The 24,208-nt window shown below is 40.2% G+C and overlaps 1 protein-coding gene across 3 annotated transcripts; it reads right to left on the reverse strand.

Moving 5' to 3' along the window:
• Positions 1-1,656: 1,656 nt before the first annotated feature.
• LOC138051654 (uncharacterized) lies at positions 1,657-22,263 on the reverse strand. 3 transcript variants are annotated; one of them, XM_068897904.1, is made up of 10 exons: positions 22,229-22,263; positions 17,055-18,319; positions 16,514-16,564; positions 12,796-13,184; positions 10,659-11,446; positions 9,707-9,956; positions 5,011-5,757; positions 4,474-4,513; positions 3,325-3,498; positions 1,657-2,753 (listed from the first exon to the last, which is right to left on the reverse strand). In XM_068897904.1, the coding sequence occupies exons 2-10, from the start codon at positions 18,241-18,243 to the stop codon at positions 2,623-2,625; spliced, it is 3,759 nt and encodes a 1,252-aa protein (XP_068754005.1). In that variant the 5' UTR covers positions 18,244-18,319; positions 22,229-22,263; the 3' UTR covers positions 1,657-2,622. The 3 variants fall into 3 exon arrangements, with proteins under 3 accessions (XP_068754005.1, XP_068754007.1, XP_068754006.1); XM_068897906.1 differs by lacking the exons at positions 17,055-18,319; positions 22,229-22,263 and having other exon boundaries at positions 15,218-16,561; XM_068897905.1 differs by lacking the exons at positions 17,055-18,319; positions 22,229-22,263 and having other exon boundaries at positions 12,796-13,202; positions 15,218-16,561.
• Positions 22,264-24,208: the final 1,945 nt, after the last annotated feature.

Consider the following 24,208-nt stretch of genomic DNA (forward strand, 5'->3'; position numbering starts at 1 on the left):
GCGGCTCTAAGATGAAATTAGTCCTGATTTGCTCTTCAGTCTGGACGCAGCTCTTTACAACCTCTAATTTCACTGGGTCCATTTAGGACGCTGCTTTACTGTTTTTAGGGTTATAGTCCATTGCTTCTTTTGTATCGTTCTTCGTGTCCATTGTTTTTTGAACCAATCCCGAGAGTCGTCCGAGAGCTGCGTGGCGGCTCTAAGATGAAATTATCTGCAAAGTTAAAAAAGCGGATTTAGAGCCAACATAAAATTTTCCAATTGTGACGGTGGCTATGAATCTGCTCCAGAGAAATTTTTTTTAAACTTTGCAGATAGTTTTTTCTTAGCTGCTAATCACTCACCAGCAACAAAAAATGGGGTCACCGAGTTTGTTTTTGGGATACACGCGTTTAAAGACAAAATACAGGGTGTTTTTAGAGTGCTCTTTTGTTGTCATGGTAACATATTACGCCACATTAATGAGTGTACATTAATGATAAGCACTTATTGGTGTTTCATATGGCGTTAATTGAAACAGTTAGGTAAATTCAAGCCTTCCTAACAGTACAGTTTGTTGCAAGTGTTAAAACTAGTTTTAGTCCCCTTATTAAAAGGGAATAAACTAAACACTCAGAGGAGATAGCCTGCACAACCTGCCAAAACAAGGTGTAGCAATATTCAACCGTCAGAAGTCGGGTCATAGAGATAATTCCTTCGACCGATAGGCTATCTTCTTCATTTATTATCCCAAGAACATTAATCACGCAGAAGTTTGTCGCTCTAGAATCAAATCCCTAAGGAGCACACTAATACTTTCCAGCTCATGACAACAAGTTGTTAAATGGCAAAATATTATCCTAGTATTGCCGAGAACCGACCCAAAGAGCTTTTGGTTTCCCGTAATTAACATGCAGGGGCCTGTTTGTCGAAAGTCCCGAAGTATTTCGAGCATATTTCGGCTGCCATTAATCACCCAAAAACAAAAAGGAAGAAGCATTAAGGCATGAAACGCGGGTCTTGTTTTCTTTCCTGGTCTTCTGAGGGCCATTGAGCATGGCCATTTCCAGTCACAAATGGCATTTCCGTAATTCGAGAAACAGGGACCCTACATACAGGCTCCATGTAAAGACACTTTGAATTGCATCAAGCAAGGGAAAGGTTCCTGAGAGGGAAGAATCGAAGCTACCGTGCAAACGATTCCCATTTACCAAGAGATACGATAACAATCTTCGAAGACCCAGCAGTAGATGGTCGGAGTAAGGGGTGAACAGTTTTAGCAAAGCAAACAAAAGACGATAAGAAATCTTTCTCTATTTTTGTTTTTCGCTCTTTTTAAAAATGTTCCCCTTGCCCTAACCACCTGACCGTGGGTTTGAGAGGATGAAAGTTTCGGTACCTTACGGTAAATGACGGTATGAGCTTTGAACTCGGGTAGATAGAGGTTTCTATGGTAATCTTCAGGTAAGAGCATGGGCCGCCACGCAGCTCTCGGAACAACTCTCGGGACTGGTTCAGAAAACAACGGACACAAAGAGCCTAAAAACTGTAGAGCTGCGTCCTAAAGGTATCCAATGATATTAGAGGTTGTAAAAGGGTCGGAGCTGCGTCCTGACTAAAGAGCATGTCAGGACTCTTTTGAACTCACTTCTCCCGAAAAGCAGAACAAATCAATCATTCTCTCTTGTCAAATTGATTTTATTCGTAAACAAAACACACCATTTACACAAAGCTAAGTAATCGAGACATTTCGTTGATAAAAACCCTTGAATACTGCATAAAAAGGATATCAAAAAAGCTAGTATTTGTTCTCAAGTCCTAAAAACACATGGATATAAATATCATTTATCCTAACCCTAACCCTTTCGAGTCTCCTTACGTAACTACGCTTTAAGTTTTTGTGTAATTTTGGTCTGCAATCATGAAACCAATGCTGACCACAACCGCGGTCTCGGAAACGTTTAATGGCACCATTGTTGAACAGCAGGGCTGAAAAATGACTGCACCTGCGCTAGGTAAACCACTCAAAGATGACGAACAAAAGAAGCCAATTAAAGATCTATTGTTTGTGTATAATATTCAACATGGCGGCCAAGATCTAACTTGCAAACCAACCATTGGAAGCAAAGCAGAAGCTCATGACATTAAAGCAATTAATTCTCGTTCTGAGCTCGGGTTTTTTTTAGTCTAAAAATGTCCTTATTTGGACGTAACGCAGGTCGCGCAGTTTTCCGCGCGTGCAGCTTCGATTTTTTTTTTGTCCATATTCCGGCATGAAAATGGTGTCCTAAAATTCCCAGCTTTGCTCTAAGCAAAAGAGTTGCACGCTTCAAGGTTATGTGCTAGTGAAGCGAAGCTTTTACAATACTAACTAGATTTATGTAAATACTGATGTACTTGCATTTCACCTACGCCAAATTGCGTCAAGAAACTTTCAATCCGACTTGCATAAATTCTAACAAAAGAAAGCTATTGAAAACATTTTCTTGAGATATCATGTTATTTCAAACAACGTTATTTCAGGGGAAAGGTTTTTAAGCTAGCACCGTGTGAAGCCATTCGAATGATTCGTTCTATAACAAGACTCCTAAGGTCCTAAGATACTCATAATGTCTTCCTTTTCCCGTTCGCTATTAAACATCCTCAGCCAGTCTTCTTTTCACAATACTTCACAGCTAATGCTGCTCGATCAACCGTGGGATGCTGTAATGCTTGTGCTAGACGTTGGTAGGTAGCTTTAGATGCAAACTTTTCTTGCCATCTTATCAGAACTTCTGCAAAATCACATTGTATTTAATCAAAATTTTATCCAAAAGTAATCATGAAACTGGCAGATGTGAGCTATAAAACTGTTCTTCCGAAGTAGCAAAAGGAGTGTATGGGAACTTTCTTCATTAATGTAACCTCAAGCTATCCGTACTATTCATCGATAACATAGAGCCATTCATTTGAAAGGTTATTTTACCTTTGGAACTTTTAACAATAGAATAAGGTTAGTTATTGAACCTTAACTGTTATTGATTATTGTAACGTAATTAGCAATTATTGAATGAGGCTGAGTAGGATATGAAGAATTCTGCAGGTCGAGGAAGGTGTTATCCACCAAGGCCAAAGGCCGATGTGGATAACATCCTCCGAGATCTGCAGAATTCTTCATATTCTACGAAAGCCGAATTCAATAACTGCTTTATTATTCATTCAAAATATTTTCTTCGCTCAAACTTCTAAACCTACTCGCATATTGGCAACAATTGGCTATTTGACTAAAACACTGCAGGCTATGCAAGTGCAATTTAAATTTTGGTGAATTTTCTTTGGCGTCCTCTCCTAAACGTCTATACTTACCGTAACATCTTTCAGAGAGTTCACGGTTGTCTTCTTCAATTTGCTCCAATACAGGCTCCGAAACCTCCAGAACTCGGCCAAGCATCTTCCATTTTGCACGCAGCTCATGTGCAATGAGAAGAACATCATCGCGTGAAGGAGTATTAGACTTATATGGAAAACTTGGGTCCAAAGCTGAAGGGTAAAAGAAATGATAGTAGGTTCTATAGGGAGCAGGGCTAGCTCATCGGTGTAAACATATATCTTTGCTTAATGCATGCCAGTCCGATCCTTGGAGTCAGCGTCATATATGGTTTGAGCTTGTTCCTTCTCTACTCCAATCTGAGATGTTTGCCCAGGGTATTCCGGTTTCCCTTCTCATGTAAAAAAAAAAACCAAAATATTTGATGCGATTTGACTGGTAGAACCAAGCAACCAACATCTTTATCGATTGCTACCATGCAAACTTTATTTCAGTTCGGATTTCAGAGACGCCTAGAGGCTATTAGGGAGTTTAAGAAACGACGTCGGCTACGGCAACGACAACGCCAAAAAGCAGTAATATTATTGGTTAAAAGTACCAAAATGATCGTGCTGCACGTGCGACACGCAACGTAAAATGACCACAGCGTGGACAAACTACAGTGAATCTTTCAGTCTCAGTCTTTACTTCAAATCCGTCCGTACCAATCCAGTTATAGGACACTTTGCCCATATTGTATAATATAAACAAGTTGGAATAATCATGAAATACTTGGAATAGCTCAAGGTTATATTTTGAAGCGACGTTTTCGTCGCCGTAGGCGACATGGTTTCTTAAACTCTCTAATATCTCCGAGCAAATGACAGACAACAAAACACAACAACAACTTAAGTGCAGCCAATTAGTTGAGCCAGAGACCACCAGGATCAAATTCAAGTGGTCGCCAGAGCGCGTCTTGAATCCGGGATCGCCGGATTTCAAGACAAGCGTCATAACCACTGGGCACGCTGCCTCCTCAATTTATGCCTTTCATCGCACAACATTCACAAATTCGACAAATAGATAAAATTGTTTAGGGTCACTTGGCATTTTGACATGCAGGTTACCCCACCTCAACGAACAGAGGAACCTTTCCCCTACCTGACAATGATTAAAAATGATTAAAAATGGACTAAGGATTGGCGTACCTTCTGCCTCCGAAGACTTGTCCATTTCCTGCTCCTCGTTCTGCAATGAAAAAGAAATCTTTCAGGACACGCCAATGACATCCTATTCGCTGCCGGTAAACTAATAAATCCTCTCATTTTATCCTTGACAAAGGAAGATAAACGTTAATAACAGATATCGTGCCACACATGAAAAGTGCTGTAACAAAAAGTACATGCTATGCTCAGAAAATGGTCATTCATCGTTATTTGTCCGCAACTCTCGTTTGAGGCCTGTTTCCGCTCATTCTTAGCAGCAATAGAACACTATAGAAATAAAATAACTGTAATTTTAATAATTACAAAAACGGAATGTGCATCAGATTTGAATCGAGCTAATTCAGCAGCTACGAAAGTTATTGCATTCATACCGCTGACAACTTTGCTCATAGTTTTCAGCACGATTTCAAGGGCTAACACGTTACATGGGTAAATAAAAACGATTGACTGATTGATTGATTGATTGGAAAAACTGGTCCCAATTACACTTGGTCTTTGAATTTGAGAGACTGCATTTACCTGAGAATGCTGAAGTTCAAACCACTTCTCCAGTCCTGGAACTGTAACCGTTGCATGTGAAAAATTCTTCCGGCAACTGGCCAGCTCTCCGCAAGGTAGTACTCGGAGAAGATGAAGGGTATCGTCTTGGTCACTTTGCAGGCAATGCGTACATGCCACACTTAACTGATACCGAAGATTACTTAGCCAAGAAAGGTCTTTTGAGAGGCCATTCAAGGTTCCCTCGATGAAAGTGCGAACTTTGATGGCCATTTTATTTGAACACGGAAGCCTCTTTAAAACGACCTTGATGAAACGTTTTCTGCAAATAAGAGCGAATATAATCTGCTTTCCAAGTGAAAAGCTGGCCCCATTATTAAAGAGTTTAGGAGTTTCCTTGAACCCATTTTCGGAGCACCAACTGATGCATCTTGACACAAACTGTGGGAAGAGCCCATGAGGTACAAAACCATCGAGAAAATCCAGAAAGAGTGGACATGGGTCCCGTTCGGACGGCTTGATCTCGCAAAGCTCCGATGGTGATAATGTTAACTGTGTTGGTACGAAGTAGGTTTGCTCTTCTTCGTTTTCTGAAGTCGACATTCCTGAGGAAAATTTGGCGATTAATCCATACAGCTCCATCATTTCAAGGATATCCTGCTTTCGTAGGCCTTTCTTAATAAAATCGGAAAAAACATGATCGACAAGATCTGGCTTTAGAATGCCAGTATCTTGGAGTTCTTTCCAATACTTCCGGTACTTAGGAACCTAAGTATGAGAGAAACGTCAATTACCATGAGATGGGTCATAAAAAGACAAAGAACATGCACAAGTTTGCGTCTCTGTGGCATAAAGGATTGAGTACAACATAATACGTAACCTGCGATCAGGCGTACTTTTCTTTAGAGAAGGCGCAAAAAGATACGCCTGCTACAATTTCTTAACGAATCGTCTGCCGCCCGCCTGTCAAGAGTGATGTTATCTTGTGTCAAGTTAGTCTGTAAATGTGAGCGAATAGGATTTTACCGCAAATTACCGTTACTTTGCGACTCAAGGAAAGACGATTTGGCTGCGCATGTGTAAGATTTTTTTGCCTCGTAGACGTATCCCAAGGAGGATTCGAACTCGCTAACTCCTCATTCAGAAGCAATCGTGATACGACTACGCGACAGACTAAAGGTTCTTTTACACTGTGAATTGTCTCGCAGTGTTTTGGCGACATTGTGGCGGGACAAGTTGCACGAAACATTTCACAGTGTAACACCGTGCGTGTGCGTAATTAACCGAAAACAAGTTTTTGTGTTTTCCTTGCACGCAATGCCATATCCGCTTATCGCATGACTCGGTAACACATCCTATCGGGCTAATTACATAATCCCGATATTGTTAACAAAAAGGATTAAATGTTTTAAGAGAACATTTAAGAAACTTGTAAAGCATATGTGTACTCGTTGTGATTGGAATCAATGCCTCTAACAGCAGTTTTAACTGTGAAGAACTGTGCTACGAGGTGGGTGACCGAAAAGAAAGTTTGGTGTTTTCGTTCTACTCGATATCCGGTTATCCTACGACTCGTAAAACATTGTGCGTAACAATTCCTATTTGTTTTCAACAAACAGTAATTGAATGTCAAATGCTTATTTTATACACTTTCCTTTGATCAACCTTCTTCCAAACAAAATTAACGTTAACTCTTCTGAATTTCGGCTGGCCAATACCAGCCTTCATCAAGTCTACTTGGAGATCTAACGAATTTGCATGTTATGAAGTGATTAAAGAAGATTTCAAATGATAACGTAATGTGATATAGCTACTGGATAAACAGACCAAAATTACAAAAAACAAAATGCCGCTGAAACGGTATTTACTGAATAACGAGATCTTTAATTATCCGTCACGTTTGTCCGCCGTGACGTTATCCGTTATCGCGACGTTATGCTTGTTATCCGTGACATTGGTGTCACTCTTGGGATAAACAAACTTGATGGATAATTTAGCGATCTCATTATTCAGTATACAGTGTTTTAACAGCATTTTATTCTTTTGTAATTTTGGTTTGTTTATCCAGTAGCTATATCATGTTACGTTATCATTTGAAATCTTCTTTAAGTACTTCATAACATGTGTAACATATTCTGTAAATTCGTTAGATCTCCAAATAAACCTGATGAAGGCTGGATATTGGCCAGCCGAAATTTTGTTGAAAAATACTTGTTCGCGTTGTTTTATCAGTCGTGCAGTAGTCTACTTGACTTTCATAACTACTTTTGCTCAAAGTATTCACTCCACCTTTAGACACTATGGGTCGATTATTAAAACATATTTTAGACAATGTTTAACAAAACCGCGTTCTAAGCCATTTTCAATATTGCCAACAATCATATCAAAGTATTGTGTACTGCTGATGGTAACAAGAAGGTTTGCATTCCAGGCTAGAGAGCAATTTATTTACTTAAAATATACCGCTCATAAACAGATTTGGAGGTCCACTGATTGTCTTAAACCGCGGCCTAAGTTAGACTTTGTTTAAATAACTGGCCCTACGTTTCTTTTCGTTTTATTTTCTCATTTCCCCATACGTAATTGAGTTGTTTTCCGCACAGACTTTTCACAGAAGGTACTTCAAGTATAATTCGAACTGGCCATCTCCTCATTCAGAGGCGATCGCGTTGACCATCACACCACGTAAGACTACCTGACATATCGGGGGGTGGGGGGTGGGAAATAGAGACAATTGTTTGGGTGACGAGTTTTTGTGCTTTCGTTCGAGCCAATAACCCACCATGTACCCTGCGAGCAGAGGCCCTTCGATCTTCCTAGATAAGTCGGGAAGAGGAAGGGACCTCTGCCAGCCGGCTCGACATTTCGTGTTGAGCATGCGTTAAAAATTCAAACGTAACGTATTCGGGAGTCAGTCACGCCTGACTAGTAACTGCAAAACCACAAAACCAAAACAAACAGTAACGGATATTTTCGAACAACTCTAGCAAACACACGACAACCAAGGAATCATTTCCTCAAGATAGTTCAAGTTTTTAAATTGCCATTTTAATTTTTACTGAAAAAATTAATAGGTTTCTCAATTCTGGTAAACTAGCTTCTGTAACCGACATACGGAAAAATTCTCATGGGAATTTAGACAGTTTAAAAATTGTCACGCTGTTGTAAATTTAAAAAATATTGATGACGCGTGGCGATTGATCATGCGCACAAATAAAAAAAAACCGGTTTGGCAAGTTGAAACTGGACTGACTCATCCATTTCTTTGGATGAGCGGCAAATCAAAGAAAGTCGAGCCGGCTGGCAGAGGTCCCTTCCTCTTCCCGACTTATCTAGGAAGATCGAAGGGCCTCTGCTCGCAGGGTACCCACCATGACTCTACGACCTGAAAACACATCTTACCAGCCTAATTACGCATTTCATTATTCTCCCGCTGTTGTTATGAAACAATAGTAAAAATTTGTAAATCCCATACAAAAAGTTAACTAATTTTAATTAGAATCAATATCGTTAAATGTGGACTTTGAACTTTAGACTAAAGAATTGAACTGGATATTGACCAAGATACTGCAAAGAAAAAAACCACTAAAATACTGTGAACTTCAAAGGAAATCGGCTAAAAATCCTTCGAACAAAGTATAGGTTACCTCTAGCCTCTTGTTTTGTAAGCAGACTGTCACTAAACCATCGTTCAGCGCTTCCGTAAACAATGTCGCATTTCTCTGTTAAGCTCGGCTGATTCCTCGATTGTGGCAGCACTAACTTCTATTCAGCTCTTTTTGGATTCACTACAGTTAAGACTTGTTGCTTCCGAATATATTCCAACTATAAACGTTTTGGAGTCCGTGGAACTAGAAGGAGACATTTTTTTCCCAGAATGTTCGGGGTCTGCTGTAAATTACACTATTGCCAAATCCTGTAGGAAGTGCAACTAAATCTGAAGTCGAAGCAACAGCAGCTGTAAACAAAGCCTATACATCATTCAAATCCTCCTCGACGGCCATAATTTGATCAGTTTGCAATTCTGTATCCAATCGGAGCGAGGCTCTAAGATGACTCTTATTGTTTTCGGCCGGCCGGCAGGTGACTCGCTCAGAAATTGTATCAGGCGTACCTTTTCGTGCCCTCTCTAAAGAAAAGTGCGCTTGATCGCAGGTTACATAACAAGCAAAATATCATGTTTGCTTCCATGCAATATTCCTATTAAACGTTAGCGTTTAAGGAAACTAAAATCATGATTCTCCAATGGACCAGAGGATCTTCTTCTCATCCTAGAACACAACATACGTTGCCAAACGATTGACAGTATAGTACACAGAACAATGCAAATGCCACATGAAAGTTAAGCTTTAACGGGCAAGACAACTTTGAACAACTGGACGCTTCTTTGGCAACGCCAGAAGAATGATTGAAATCCATTACTCTTCGACAACCACGGAAAAGTATGGAAAGACAAACTGCAATTTGGATATTTTACTGTATTTTCTTATCAACTCATAGATTGATTCCAATTTCCCTTGTCAGTCAGGCAGTTACTCGACACGCCCTCCCCTCCCCTCGTATTCAGTGGTGTATTGACGTTTTGCTCACTCAGCACGGCACTTGTCAGGCCTTAAAGGAAACAGAAACTACAAGTCGATAACCAAAAAAAATTGGTACATTGTTTTGCTTCTCTTGGGCATAAATTAGAAATGTCTAAATAAAAAACGTCACTTACAGCTTCATCAAAAGGCGGTACAGTGATTAATTGCTTAAATAAGTCGATCAACCACTGGGCCTGCAACACTACAGTCCGCCTATGCTTCACAATTACACCAAGGTCATGATAGAAATTAAGCATCGCTGTTGTTTCGTCCTCGTCATCGATATGGCAAAGTTGTTTAATGACAGAGAGAAGCCAATCCAGCTTCACATGGTACATCGACTTGGCCACAAGAGCTTCCACAGCTTTTTCAAAATGGAACCACCTGCGAATAACAATTTTATGAGACGCAAGAATGACGTAAGGAAGTTAAATTATTGAAAGGTGTTTTTCGTTTTGAACAGCCAGTAATGGTCCGCTTTGTCTCCAATAGTCCTCATTCTTGTCAGTTGGGGAAACGAAAAGACAAGAGGCCTAAGAAGTCGAAGGCAACCTAAAGGCTCCTTTTTCTTTAGCTTCCAACCTAACTTACCTTAAGGGGAAGGCACCACTCCAATCCCGACGCGCACACAACTTATCCCCAGTAATACTGGTACTCATTTTACCCATCACGAATGGATTGAAAACTGAGTGAACGTTGGAGCGCACGAGCTGGGTTTCGAACCCGAAGCACTGAGATGCAATCCGGGAGCAACAACCACTACACTACGCGCACTCCATAACTACAGGTTGACTGACGTCCTTTTTTCTTGATCTAGCTCTTTTCAGCTTTTTTAAGCTAGGTCAGTTTTGAACTAGAGAAGAAGAGAAGTAGTGGTTGCAAAGTAAAACAAAAAAATGGCCACATGGTAAAAAGTCTGACTGGAAATCACACTCAACCTTAAAACTGTCTCGGCGAACGATAGAAACACTTTCGAAATCTGAAGAAAAAAGAGAGCAACTTTTTAATGCCAATAGAGCTTTTTATTCCCTATTCTAAGATAAGCAAAAATCAAGGAAAAAACTTAAAGATTGACGGCCACCGTACCTAAGCGGCACCTCTTCACCCATGTATGGCTCATTTTCTAACACTTCCATGATTCTCTGCCGCAACGTTTGGACGGCTTCATCGTTCTCAGCTTTGTTATTAACAGCAAAGAATGGTGCTATGACATGCCCCCCATACTCCTGCTCTGAAATTATCTTCTTGATGCGCTTTTCCGTGGTCTTCACGTCCTCAAAAGGCTGATCGGCATGTGTTCCAACGATAATCACTGGGGGTCGGAGATACGGCAACTTCTTTCTTTCATTTGCGAGGTTTTTGTGAGCATCAACAGCAACTGATCGAATACAGTGCACCGAAACCATCCATGACAACAAATTATCTAAATTGCTTTCATTGTTAAAATTGTCCAACAAAATATCATTAAGTCCCTGTCTGCAACAGGGCTTTGCTTCCTCCAATAAGTCTTTATTGAGATTATACACCAAGACGTAAACTGCTCGCTGGGAAAGAAACACGGAATGTGCAGCATAATAAAGATGTTGGCCGGCAAAATCCCACAGAGTTAAAATCACTTCTTTTGTTTTGATTTCATCTTCCAGTCGGAGATCTTGCAAGTAACGTACAACTCGGTTAGCAATATTATTTGGCAAGGTCGCAGTATCGATAATTAACTCTATTTCATTGCTTTTCTCTACTAGCGCTTCATCCTTGGATTTTCCCACCTCCTCTGTCATCTCGCTGTTTTGGTCCATATAAGACCATAATTCAGGCTCATTTGACGGCAGCTCCAGGTTTTCTTGGTCCTCAACCTCCTCTTCAAGGCTGCTCTTCTGCCGGAAAGGAAAGTGGTGATTTAGATAGTTCATTGTGAAAGAGGCTGGTGGTCAGACAAATCAATTGAGACTGTCCTCACCTTGAAAACTAGTTCCTTTTCGCTGTAAGAAAAGTCATCAAATTGCTACTATGATCAAAACATTCATTTCCCTTTTTCCTTCAGATTTTGAGTGCGTGTTTGCTTGACACATAACTGGGAAAATTTTGTGTTTCCAATTATATCCAAAGGCTGTTTTCTTTGAGTACAAGTTTAGAATTTCACGGTCCTCCATTATTCACGTTGAAGACTGACCGATTGCACCTCAAAGGGTTGGATCGAGGATAAAGTGACGTCAAAGACTCACTCGCTTAAGATTGCAGCATGTAAACGCAGCTTATTAGACATCCAAAACACGAGTTTAAGTGTGAGAGCCCGAAACTCCTGTGCTGCATATTAATTTAGGCACGTGCACACGCATTGCATGTTTAAACTTGTGAGTCTTTGACGTCATCTTATCCTCGATCCAGCTCTCCCAAGATTTTAAAGTTAGTAATGGCGGACCATTGATTCAGAAGATTTCAGTCAAGATAAACAGGTGTCTTTTTGAAATGAAGGCTTAAAAATCGGACACTTAGTGTTGAGTTAACATAGTTTTGAAATACAAAGAAGAAGTAGAATTGAGTTTTGGTCATAGTAGCACTTTAACATCCTTCATTTTTAAGGCAGTACTTAAAGTATGCAGCTACTGAGACCTAAAGTATCCATACTAACTTTCTGTTCCCTCCCCCTTCAATTGGTATATGTAATGTACCATGCCTCAAGAGCATGCGCAGTAAGGAAACAAAGCGTACCAATAATTATTGCACTCAATCTGTGAACTGCGGTATATCACGTTCAATTGCAGTCAAATCTGAGAATATTCTACACGATCCAACATCAAAAGATACAAATCTATAAAGCTGCATTTGATTACTGGTTTGAATCTGGAGCATGCGCATACAACTCCAGTCTTGTAACCACTGTGCCACATGGCCCTCCAAAAGTTGACTAAAAAGAAAAGAACTTTAATGTCTTTTCTAATGCCCGCATCGTGGCACTGATACACGTAGTGCTGATCTGTGGGAACAAGTCTTTGCCAAGAAATTTCCACACATCTCTCAGTGCACATGTCCCCATGAAGCCAGTGATTATTATTATTATTATTATTATTATTATTATTATTATTATTATTATTATTATTATTATTATTATTATTATTATTATTATTTCTTTTTAACACCATCACCAGTACATATTCTTGTGCGCAATAAACTTAAGCACTTACGGAAGGTCTCACTCGATTAGGTAATTACACGTCTATCATACCTGGACCTGCTCAAATTGTGACTCCGCAGCAGTCTCATTTTTCTTGTCTGCTTCAGTTTGGACCAAATCTTTAGCAATTAGTCTTGCTATTTCTTCCTCAAACTCGGATTCCTCGAGTTTCTTTCGTTCACTCGGAGTCCAGTTTATGACTTGATCCACTTCAATTTCACATGTCGATGGATCAACTTCAACTCCAACAGTACTCTCTTGCCAAGGGTCAAAAGGCAAACCAAGAAGAGATTTCTTCAGGCTGGTTTTGCCTGCACGGTCCTGTCCGAGAAGCATGATGCGCCCACGATAAACTTTGACCTTCCCAGTTTGCATGGCACTCTGATAAGCATACACAGCCTTTGGGCCCCGGGCTAGAATTTCTAGTGGAACAGATGACTCTGTAAAAGGACAAAAAACTGAAGAAATGTGTATTCATCGATGACGACTTAGGTATACTCCAAGGGCCTACAGTATAATAACTGGTTACTTAATAGAAATACATGAGGCAGCTGTTACACTAGCAACCTTTGTGGCTTTCCTAATTGGTGTTGACAGTAGAATCTTCCTTGCAAGAAGGGGTTTCTCTCCACTAACTAAAACATTCACTAACTAGCAGGTAGCCGGGGGAAAATTAATACTGTCTGTGTGTGTGGATAGTGAGTTGAGGGAAAATAATAGCCAAAAATTAGGGTCAGTCTGTAAAATGAGGAAAAGAAATTCACAAAACAAACTGTCAACCTGACAATGGGGTTTCAAAGCAAAGCAAACTGTGTGTGAAATAAAACCTTTAATTTCAGAAACAGCCGGATAGTACATGTACAAGAAACTAAATCAAGTAGAAGGGATAAACACATATTTGAACATGAAAATTATTCGTTCTTAAAAATAAGAATACTAAATATGAAAAAACTTTAAAATCTTTGTTCTAAAAACATAAGGAAAAACTAAAGAAATCCCATGCAAATTGAAACGCAGCTTCCATGAGGCAAATGCAAACATCCCGAAGGAAAGAAAAGCTGGCTATGACATCATTAGGCTCGTACAGTAAATGGCTGCCAATCTTCAGGGGTAGAGCGCAACCGAGCAAGGAGGTTCCTAGTCCAGTGCCGGACCTCTACCAGACCCCCTCGTGCCGAGTCAAGAAAGGAAAAAGGAAGGAACAACAAACGGCAGCCCTGGAGAGAGACCAACACCAAAACCACAGACAGACTGGCGTGACCAAAACTGCGACGCAGATTAACCAAAAATGGAAATAACAGTAAACCAAAAACAGATTACCAGGTGCACCATGAGATTTCTGAAGATACCTGGTTGCAAATTTTTTCCCCCAGCTTTTTCCTTTTCTTCCATATACATGCAAGTGACCAGGAATCCTTTTTTTTAATTTAAACTATAATTTTGCTGTGTAACTGCCTCACTATAGGTGATACGTAGCACCATTACCATTACCTATTTCGCATCTGTCTTCAATCCTGACACAAACGGACACTTCCTTCCTTCGTTAGTAACAATCTTAAGTGGTCCGTCCATATTGCCCACTATACATCTAAGGCAAACCGCTTGCTGGGATTCCTTCGTAGGAACTGTGCCCAGATTACGGATGTTCGCAGTAGGCGGCTACTTTATATTGCGCTTGTTAGATCTCACCTTTCCTACGCCAGCGAGGTTTGGGCACCACAAAGCTTGGAACGCGACCTTGCCCTTCTAGAGGGAGTTCAAAGAAGGCCCACAAAATTCATTCTGCGTGACTATGAACTACCTTATCGCCTTCGCCTTATAAAGCTTGATCTTCTTCCTATCTCTTACTGGCTTGAACTCAAGGACCTTCTCTTCTTTTTTAAATGCAAACAGGGCAATTTTGACGTTGACATTTCTCAGTATTTAACCTTCTCGTCTCAACGCTCATCACGTACTCGTTCAAGTCAGGCCAATATACCTCTTCCTAATTTTTGTCGTACCTCTTTATTTAGAGCATCTTTCTTCAATCGTATTGTTTCCCTTTGGAATGGTCTTCCTTCTTCTATTCGTGATATCTCCTCTGTTTCGTCTTTTAAACATAACTTATTCTCGCACTATTTCTCTAAGCTTAACTCTGATTTCGACGTCGACCGTATGCGAACTTGGAAGACATTTTGTTCTAAATGCCGCTCGTATAATATAAATTGCTGTTCTTAGTGTTTTAATGCTTCATCAGTTTTTGTGTGTGCGTGTGCGCGAGCGTGTTTCTAGCATTTGTTTTTTGTCAGGTATTTTTTTTCTGTTTTTTTAATTGCTTGTCATTGTGAGGCTGGTCTTTATATGGGACTTCGTGTCCTGTAGATCACGCCCTCAACTTTCCATCATTTGTTGTAAAGTTGTAAAGTTGATAGATAAATAAATAAATTATTATCTGGTTATATGAAAGGGATTGAAATACATTTTTCATTCATACCATTAACTAAGGTGATCATCTTTTTGAGAAGATATCTGCACTGCTCAGACCAGCAATATTTCGTTCCATAAAAGTAATGCAAAGCCTTAGCCTCATTAAGCCTTCTCTGCCTGTCCATGTTCCAGATGGCCTTGATAGCTACTGTCCACACATTGGGATAATCTGAGTCAATAACAAATGAAGGACCAAACGGTACATTGCCCAGGGCTTCTCCAAATCCAGAGTTCTTGCTGACGATCACAGGTAGCCCAGCTGAAACAGCCTCCAGACCTGTCAAACCAAATCCTTCTGTTCTAGAGGGCATGAGTACAAGATCCACCTCAGAGATTAATCGCTTCAAAGCTTCTCGGTTTCTGATATAGCCTCTCATCCTAAGGCGATTTTTAGGAATACCGCATTCAAACAATCGATTTGCGATCTCTTCATGTTTTCCATCGGGTGCTCCTACAAACACTAGACGAGTGTCAGGTAATGCCGCAACAGATCTTGCTGCAACGTCAAATCCTTTTAACTCAAAGTCTGCAGCATCTCCGCGACCGAACACCAGAACTGTGAAATGTTTTTGTTCCTCATAAAGTTGTTGAATACTGACAAATTCATCAATAATACCAGGAATGAACTCGAAAACATCTTGATCTTTATTACAACTGCGGAGATATGCGCGAATGGCCCGTGCCTGCTTGGGACCCACTCCTACAACGAAATTAGCCATTTTGCACAGCTCTACTTCAACATTGTGCTTTTCCTCGCCCCTTGAGATTGGATTCTCGTAAGATTTGAACATGCCTAGTTCCTCTGGGTCAGTGTGTACTACTTGAACCCACTGACATTTGTGAGAATCGCGGATAACTTGTGCTTGGCAACCAAGTTTCACTCCATGACCAACAATAACGTCAATTTGCAAATGCTCTGGTGGAAAGCTGAGTCATTCCAGCTCTTCAAACCAAATAATTCAAAGAGCTACTGGGGTCGATAATTACATTTATTATTTTGAATGGTTACCATAATTTAAATTTAGGGAATATGTTTATGGTGGTCCCCACATTGATCAGTGATTATCACTGTCTTCAAGTGTACAAAGTGCGTAGGCATATCAAACAAATAAAGAAAGCGCTGTCAACTAATACCCGGGAATTGAAATCTTCTTTTTCTACGCGAACACAACGTAGTATCTTTTGTTCACTTCGATCCAGTTACAGAAACCAATTCACCTTGTCACGTGACTAAACAGGCTCTCTTGGAAAATTGTCCTTCCAACAGCCGACTTGCACTTGTAACGAGTCCTAATGATTTTACCTTTTTTTTTGCCTTGTGCTTCTGACGGCATCTGGCGCTCGCAGGAAGCATCTGGCGAAACAAATGAAGGCGAACAACACGTGAATCGCTCACAAGGAAAAAAAAGTAATATTACACTTTCAGTTCGAGCTAACTATCAAGATATGATACTAACTTAGCGTGTACTTTTAAGGGCGTAGACAGGGGGAGGGGTCATGGGGTGCCCCCCTCTCCCTTGTAAGTCTTTTTTTAAAGCAAACAACCTACAATATTCCGGTGGCGAAAACGCCACAATCTGGTGGGTACCCTCTGTTTGACACAGTGTGACCCCCCTTTGAAAAATCCTGGCTGCGCCCCTGATTCTAGTTTTCTACTCAGCGTTGTAAGGGTTCAGTCTCAGTGAATTAGAGTTTTGGCTTCTTTTTCCATCAAATTTTGAGCTAAAGAAGCTGCCATTCGCAGTTGATGTCTATCTGATAGAAAAGCGGTTAACGAAGTTTCTAGAATTAGATTTGAAACGATTTTTGTATGAAAGGGATTGAAATACATTGTTAATTCATACCATTAACTGAGTTGATTATATTTTTGAGAAGATCTTTGCACTGCTCAGACCAGCTATATTTCGTTTCATAGGAGTCACGCAAAACCATAGCCTGCTCAAGCCTTGTTTGTCTGTTTTTGTTCCAGATGTCTTTGATAGCTGCTGTCCACACATTGGGATCCTCAGAGTCAATGACGAATGAAGAACCAAATGGTACATTGCACAGGGCTTCTCCAAATCCAGAGTTCTTGCTGACGATCACAGGTAGCCCAGCTGACAGAGCCTCCAGACCTACCAAACCAAACCCTTTTCTTCTGGAGGGCAAGAGTACAAGATCCACCTCAGAGAATAATCCCTTCAAAGCTTCTCGGGTTTTGACATAGCCTCTTACACTCAGGCGATTTTTAGGAATACCGCATTTAAACAATCGATTTGCGATCTCTTCATGTTTTCCATCGGGTGCTGCTACAAACACTAGACGAATGTCAGGTAATGCCGCAACAGATCTTGCTACAACGTCAAATCCTTTTAACTCAAAGTCTGCAGCATCTCCGCGACCGAACACCAGAACTGTGAAATGTTTTTGTTCCTCATAAAGTTGTTGAATACTGACAAATTCATCAAAAATACCAGGAGTGAACTCGAAAACATCATGATCTCTATTACAACTGCGGAGATATGCGCGAAAGGCCCGTGCTTGTTTGGGACCCACTCCTACAACGAAATCAGCCATTTTGCACAGCTCTACTACAACATTGGGCTTTTCCTCGCCCCTTGAGATTGGATTCTTGTAAGATTTGAACATGCCTAGTTCCTCTGGGTCAGTGTGTACTACTTGAACCCACTGACATTTGTGAGAACTGCGGATAACTTGTGCTTGGCGACCAAGTTTCACTCCATGACCAACAATAACGTCAATTTGCAAATGCTCTGGTGGAAAGATGAGCCATTCCAGTTCATCATATCCAGTTAGTCGTGTTGCCTCGAGAATCGTTATACCATGACGGTGGGCTTCATTCTTATCTTCATAGGAGCAGGTCGGTAAAAAGTATGTGATTTGGACTTCAGGGAATTTGGCCAGCTGTATGGCCAACTCTCTATTGATTGTGGAAAGTCGGCCTTTACTGGATGCCCAATCAGAAGCCAAAATGGTGACTTGAACTTTGCTGGGGCCAAATTCGTGAGGTTGCTGCCATGGGGCTGATGCCATAATTAATTAAGTGTGGTGTTGACGCTAGCCCAGCTGCATTGGGTGGATGAACCTTGAGCCAGAGCTATTCTGTGTTCTTAACAAACATATAAAAAGAAATTACAGGACACATTAAAGGCGTTGAGGAGAAAAACAATGCGAATAGAGAAGGGAGTCGAGAATGTCGAGAATGGGCCAGGGAATGGCAACCTCTTCATAAATGCCAGATTCGTTTTTAAGTGCTGGCCCCTTGCTAAAAACTTAACTACTTCATACCTGGGCAACCAACGTTTAAACAATAAGAAATACTTTGGTAAAAATAATATGGGTGATTAGGGGGAACGCAACTACCACTACCACTACCACTACTACTACCTTGCATACAGAACCCGCGCCCGCAGTGCGCGCGGCAGTCAAAACTGTGCTATCCTGTCAATCATTTACCTTCACCGGAAACAGTGCATTTCGGGTGGACGTAAATGACATTAATGTTGATGTGCCCCGTCGAAAGGAAGACCAAAGTCTTTATTCGGGAAGTTTCCACAACTAAATACATTATCAATACGGTTTTGCCGTCTTCTTACACTTGATTCAAAAATACCAGCCTGAATTTGTCTTAAAACAGTTAGAAAAAGCACAAATGACAGCCAAAGCAAAACAGCTTAAGTTCGAATTCTGCTCGCCGACAACCCAAGTTTGTTGACAAGAAAATTGCCACAAAATGTTTTTAATAAATGGATTTCTGGCCTTTTATTAATAGCACTCACGTGAATTTAAAATGGATTATCGGAAAGAAAAATTGTCAAGCTGACATATGTTTCGTGTAAACATACATTTTCAAGTACCAAAAATTTATGTAAGCACTACAAAACTTTTACTAACCATTGCCCGAAGGGACACTCTTTACAAGCTGCAAGGAAGCCGCTGATGAATCTTGCACAAAAACCTCGGCCATTAACACCGGAAAGCCAGACTTGGAGAGTTTTTCAGTGGAAGGCTCACTAAGGAAGAGCTTCTAGAGCTTGCCCTCCTTCAGGTCGCCAGAAAGGTGCAAAGAAGCTGATTCATGTCCGAAAAGAGCAAGAAGGGGCAATCAAAATTGTGTTTCTTGTACTGTGCGAGAATTTATTCAAACATTTTCCCTCACTCCCAAATAAGAACTTGCTGTGTCTTGCAATTCTACAGTGAATTGCTGTTAGGCCAATAAGAGAATCAACATCAAAGAGGCACTCCCAGGGGTTTTGGGGAAGAAGAGAACATGGCTAATTTGACTGGGAAACAGAGGAACAATATCAAAATGTTTTAGGGAACAAGGGAAGAAAACCAATTTAAATTTTAGGGATCAAAAAGCTGGGAGCAAGTTTGAAAGTAATTTGGGGAACAAGGAAACACAAGCAAATATTTAAAGGGAACAAGGACCCCTCCCCTCAGGAGGGCCTCATCAAATGTTCTGCCCCTCTCATCCAACAGGTCAAACAAGCGATTCCAACAATTTTCGAAGACTCTCTTAGAGAAATAAATTATTTATAAAAGCACTTTAGCATGCGAAACAATGCTCAGATGCTTATGAGCACCCTCATGCCCATGTTTGTAAAAAAGCACCATAAAGTATTCCTTGCCGCTGGTTTAGGCATTGTTTCATCTTTCAACATTAGGCAAAACCATATCGATTCCATTCTCAGAGGGCACTGGGGAAAGAAACTAGAAGAAAAAACTGGCTTCAATCCAATTCTCTCAAGGTAATCTTTTCAGAATAGGAAAATTTTTGAGTGCCAACGTTAAGCCTTTTAAAACAAGCAAAAACAATTTAATAGTCTTTAAATTCACAGAAAGTCAAACAACCTATTTTAGTCTCATATTCAATTAGATTTGGCTGCAATATTCCTTAAAAATATGCAGAACTATTTGCCATAAAATGTGGAACATTTCCTGCCTATTTAAATATGCCACAAAAGGGCTCCAAAAAGCAACCAGTTGAATTTTTAGATAAAGATAGTGTCTTTATGGAGGTCTGACAGAATACCTAAAAATTAAATAACTTGATGTGATCAAGACATCGAATGACCAAGCAATAAACAAACTGCAACAATGTATGTTAGGTTCACAAAGTGGAATGAAAAAAATATTCCGCAACTGATGTTTCAATATGCATTTAAATTAATTTTCTATCAACAATTCAAGGGACTGACTTTTCATTTTCTATTCACTGGTATTGATTTATGTTTCCATGATAAGTTTGAAAGTGAATCTGGCAACCACAGTGCCCTAGCAATGAAATGGGAAATAACTTTAACAAACCCTTGAAACTAACATTTTACAAGGGACACCATTGTTGATGTCCTGCGAAGAACAAAGAACAAATTGAAAGACGAGTTGGTCTGGAGTTTATCCACAATGGACAGTTAGTGGCTGCATTCATCAATGTAGAGAAGAAACACATCAAGTTTCTTCTCAAGCAACCAGGTGTTCAAGGAGCTATTCAACACTATACCTGGCCGGAAACTGAAACTCGTGGAGCCAAACAACTTGTTGAGCTTAGTACTTAAACTGGGTAGATATTTATGTCTACAAATTGTCTATTCAACCAACAGTTTCTCCTAATTTTTTGTACCATTCACTTGTTGGTTCTTTAATATAAAATCGCTAATTACGTGCTAATTCAATTAAGGAAGTCCTTTCAAATCATCAAAGTTACTTTGCGCCACCAGGAACAAACGAAAAAATACAAGCACTGAAGAACAAACTGCTCAAGAACGCACAACTCCCTTTGAAACAACAAAACAGGATCCTCGAGTCACTGAAAAAAGTGCTGCATGCTACTTGGATGTTTGCAGAACGATCGCAAGTTGTAATCATTGAAAGAAAACTCCACTCCAGATGTGATAGACGATGGTCGTGCAAGACTCGCCAAGCACGTGGAACACCCCACAGGATTGTTCGTTGTTTGAACGAAAAATTGTTCCCCTCCCTATTAAGTTCCAACCCGATAAGACCACCATTGACAGAACAATGGGTGATTTCTGTCTCGCTGAGTTCAAAGAAGCGACGGTCAAGAGAGTCACAAGAGAAGGCTGAAGCGAATGTCCACCGATCATAACCAATCAGAATGTAAACAATTGTCGTGACGTCGGATAGCACAGTTTTTCCCGCTCGCTGAATTCTGATTGGTCAGTTTAAATTTCAGTAGCTCTCGCCGTATGCAAGGTACTACTACTACTACTACTACTACTACTACTACTACTACTACTACTACTACTACTACTACTACTACTACTACTACTACTACTACTACTACTACTACTACTACTACTACTATGCTACTACTACTACTACTACTACTACTACTACTACTACTACTACAATACTTGAGAGAAGGATATGCTAACTTTTTTAAAAGCTATTATTGCGTAGGACTTCTTTATTAGGGGGGGGGGGGGGGGGGGTGGGGGCTCTCCAAGAGAATACATGAAACTGCATTTCAAATGGCCTTACCCTTTATGCTTTTACATGTGCCTAAACCAACCCACACCCCACCCCTCCTCCCCCTCCAGAACTGTGTTTTCTGCTCTCGTTTTGTTACCCGTCTTCTGAAGGTGCCTCAATCCAGTTTCAAGGATTGACTGTTCAACACTTTTTCACAGAATCTTTCCTTACAAGTTGCTATCATTATGACTTGTAATATTAGATCACTATAGCAACAAGAAAGTCATCTATAAACTGAGTAACTCTGGAAAGAGTTTCAATTTAGCCTGCTGATTTGCTTTCCAGTGAGAAACAATGGGCTTCGCTGAGTTAGTTAGTGATACAAGTATTTAAAGACAAAATATGGTGTCTTTAGAAAGATCTTCTATCATTTCTACATAATCTTGCTAATGCCCACTTCCAGACATCACTCCTCAGACTGGCATAAGTAACTTGTGGATAATCCTGTTCTTAAAAATGAGTTCTTTTGGAAGCACACCACATGTGTGACAGTCAAATCGTACAATCATGTTTTGGTATATACCTGCACTACAACTTGGGTAAAGAAGAAGTTTCCTCCTTTCAAGAAATCAAAACCAAAAATAAACAGTGTGAGATTTAACCACTACAGCAGAGACAAGAAGGCATTCAACTTTAAGAGGTTATGCTCAATTATGCAGGGCTTCTGATAGGATGCAGAAAAAAATTAAAGATTATGCGGAAAGTTTTGGCCATATTATGCGTAAACATCCGTTGATTATGCGGTAATTACACCGGATTATGCGGAAATTTAAACAATTTATAGAACTAATAATTACGTGTACATGTAGGTCCGTCCAATGTATTTACATGCTTAAGGTAAACCAGGACTCGAAATTGCGACCAATAAAGTCGCATTTACGAATGAAACTTTTCCCTTTGTGATTAAGATATCTGGACGAGTCGCCAATTTGCGACCAGCTTTCACCGTTGAAATCAGGGTTTTCTTTAAGGTTTTAAGTAGCCGGAGTTTTTTGCAAAGTAGACGGTTGTGGGTCCGGAGGACCCACACGATGGGCTTTAGCCCATCGCTTCTAGGGGGGTCCGGGGTGCGCGTTTTTATTGGCATCAATAAAGACAAGTATCAATATCAGTTCGTGTTCCTTACCCACTCATTCGGCAACTTTGAGTAGTAGTACCCCATGCCTGAGCGACTATACAGAGTTACAGAGAAAAAAATGCCATCCTATCGTCCAGGTACAAAGTGGTGTGCACCAGTTGCCCACGAAATGCAGATAAAATATTCCCCTCTAAGGACACATATAAAAGACCCAAGAAGAGGAAAACGGTGGGTGGTACCAAATAGGGTTTTCTCACACAACATCTGTGTCGTTCTTGTCTTATAACAAAAGTTAAAGCTCAAATAATTCTAAGTCTCTCTCAATATATTATGGTTCTATGTAATATATCACCAATGATTTTTTATTTTTTTCAGAGAGAGAAAGAGAGAGAGAGATAAGGGGGGGGGGGGCGGGGAGGGAGGGAGCAAACATTTACCTGCATTTAAATACTAATTTCATTCACCAAAGCAGTAGATACTCTGCATACACTCTGACACGAGTCGATGGATGTCCCAACCAGAAAAATCACACAGAATTGCAACAACAGAGAGAAGTTGTACTCTTTCACACACACATACTTACTTTAGGTACAGTATTTTAATTTAATAGTACAACATGAACAGGTATAAACTGGATATTTGGTACTGAAGACCATTTTATTACACTAGCACACATTAGTACATGCAGTTTTTAAAAGGAGCTTAGTGCTTTCCTAGATATCCATGGAACCTTAAGATCTGGTTTGAACTATGCCCCTGTGTGTGTACAACAGACCGCTATACAAAAAAATCCAAGCAAACTGTAAACAAATGATGCAAATGAAAGTCAAAGAAGCAATTCAGATATGTAATCGCTCATAAACAAGTAGACGCAATACCATTTGTCTCTTCTAATCATTGAATATTCCCATGTATTTTTCTCTAACTTTAGCAAAGTAGTACTGATTATCAGTCTACTGGATGACTTTATAACATTTACATGTATACCATAAGAACAACAATAGATCTTAAACTCTCATAAGCCACACAAATGGCTTCAAGTCATCTGGACATTTTGTATGCACACCACATGCCATTCCACTACCTGATGACAAAAAACAAAAGCACACAGCCTAGTAACAGTGATAATCAAGGGAAGACAGAAAGCTAAGTTACTGCTAAGTGTGGGAAAAGGAAAAAGATAACTTACGATTTCCTGGCGTAGCTCCTTGGTGAGTTTCTTCTAGATATCAAAGTTTCTATTAGAGGCAACGTGCTATGTACTAGTGTGCACTACAAACCTACTGATTCACACAGTTATTTGTTGTATTCATCGTCACATCCATCACATGTCAAGAACTCCATCCCTTATTCTCAATTTCTTAGACTTCGACGTCTATGTAGTGATGACTCCGATTTTTCCAGCAAATCAGAGGAGATGTGCCA

The sequence above is a fragment of the Montipora capricornis genome, chromosome 6, assembly GCF_036669925.1.
Source record: "Montipora capricornis isolate CH-2021 chromosome 6, ASM3666992v2, whole genome shotgun sequence".
NCBI classification, from domain to species: Eukaryota; Metazoa; Cnidaria; class Anthozoa; order Scleractinia; family Acroporidae; genus Montipora; species Montipora capricornis.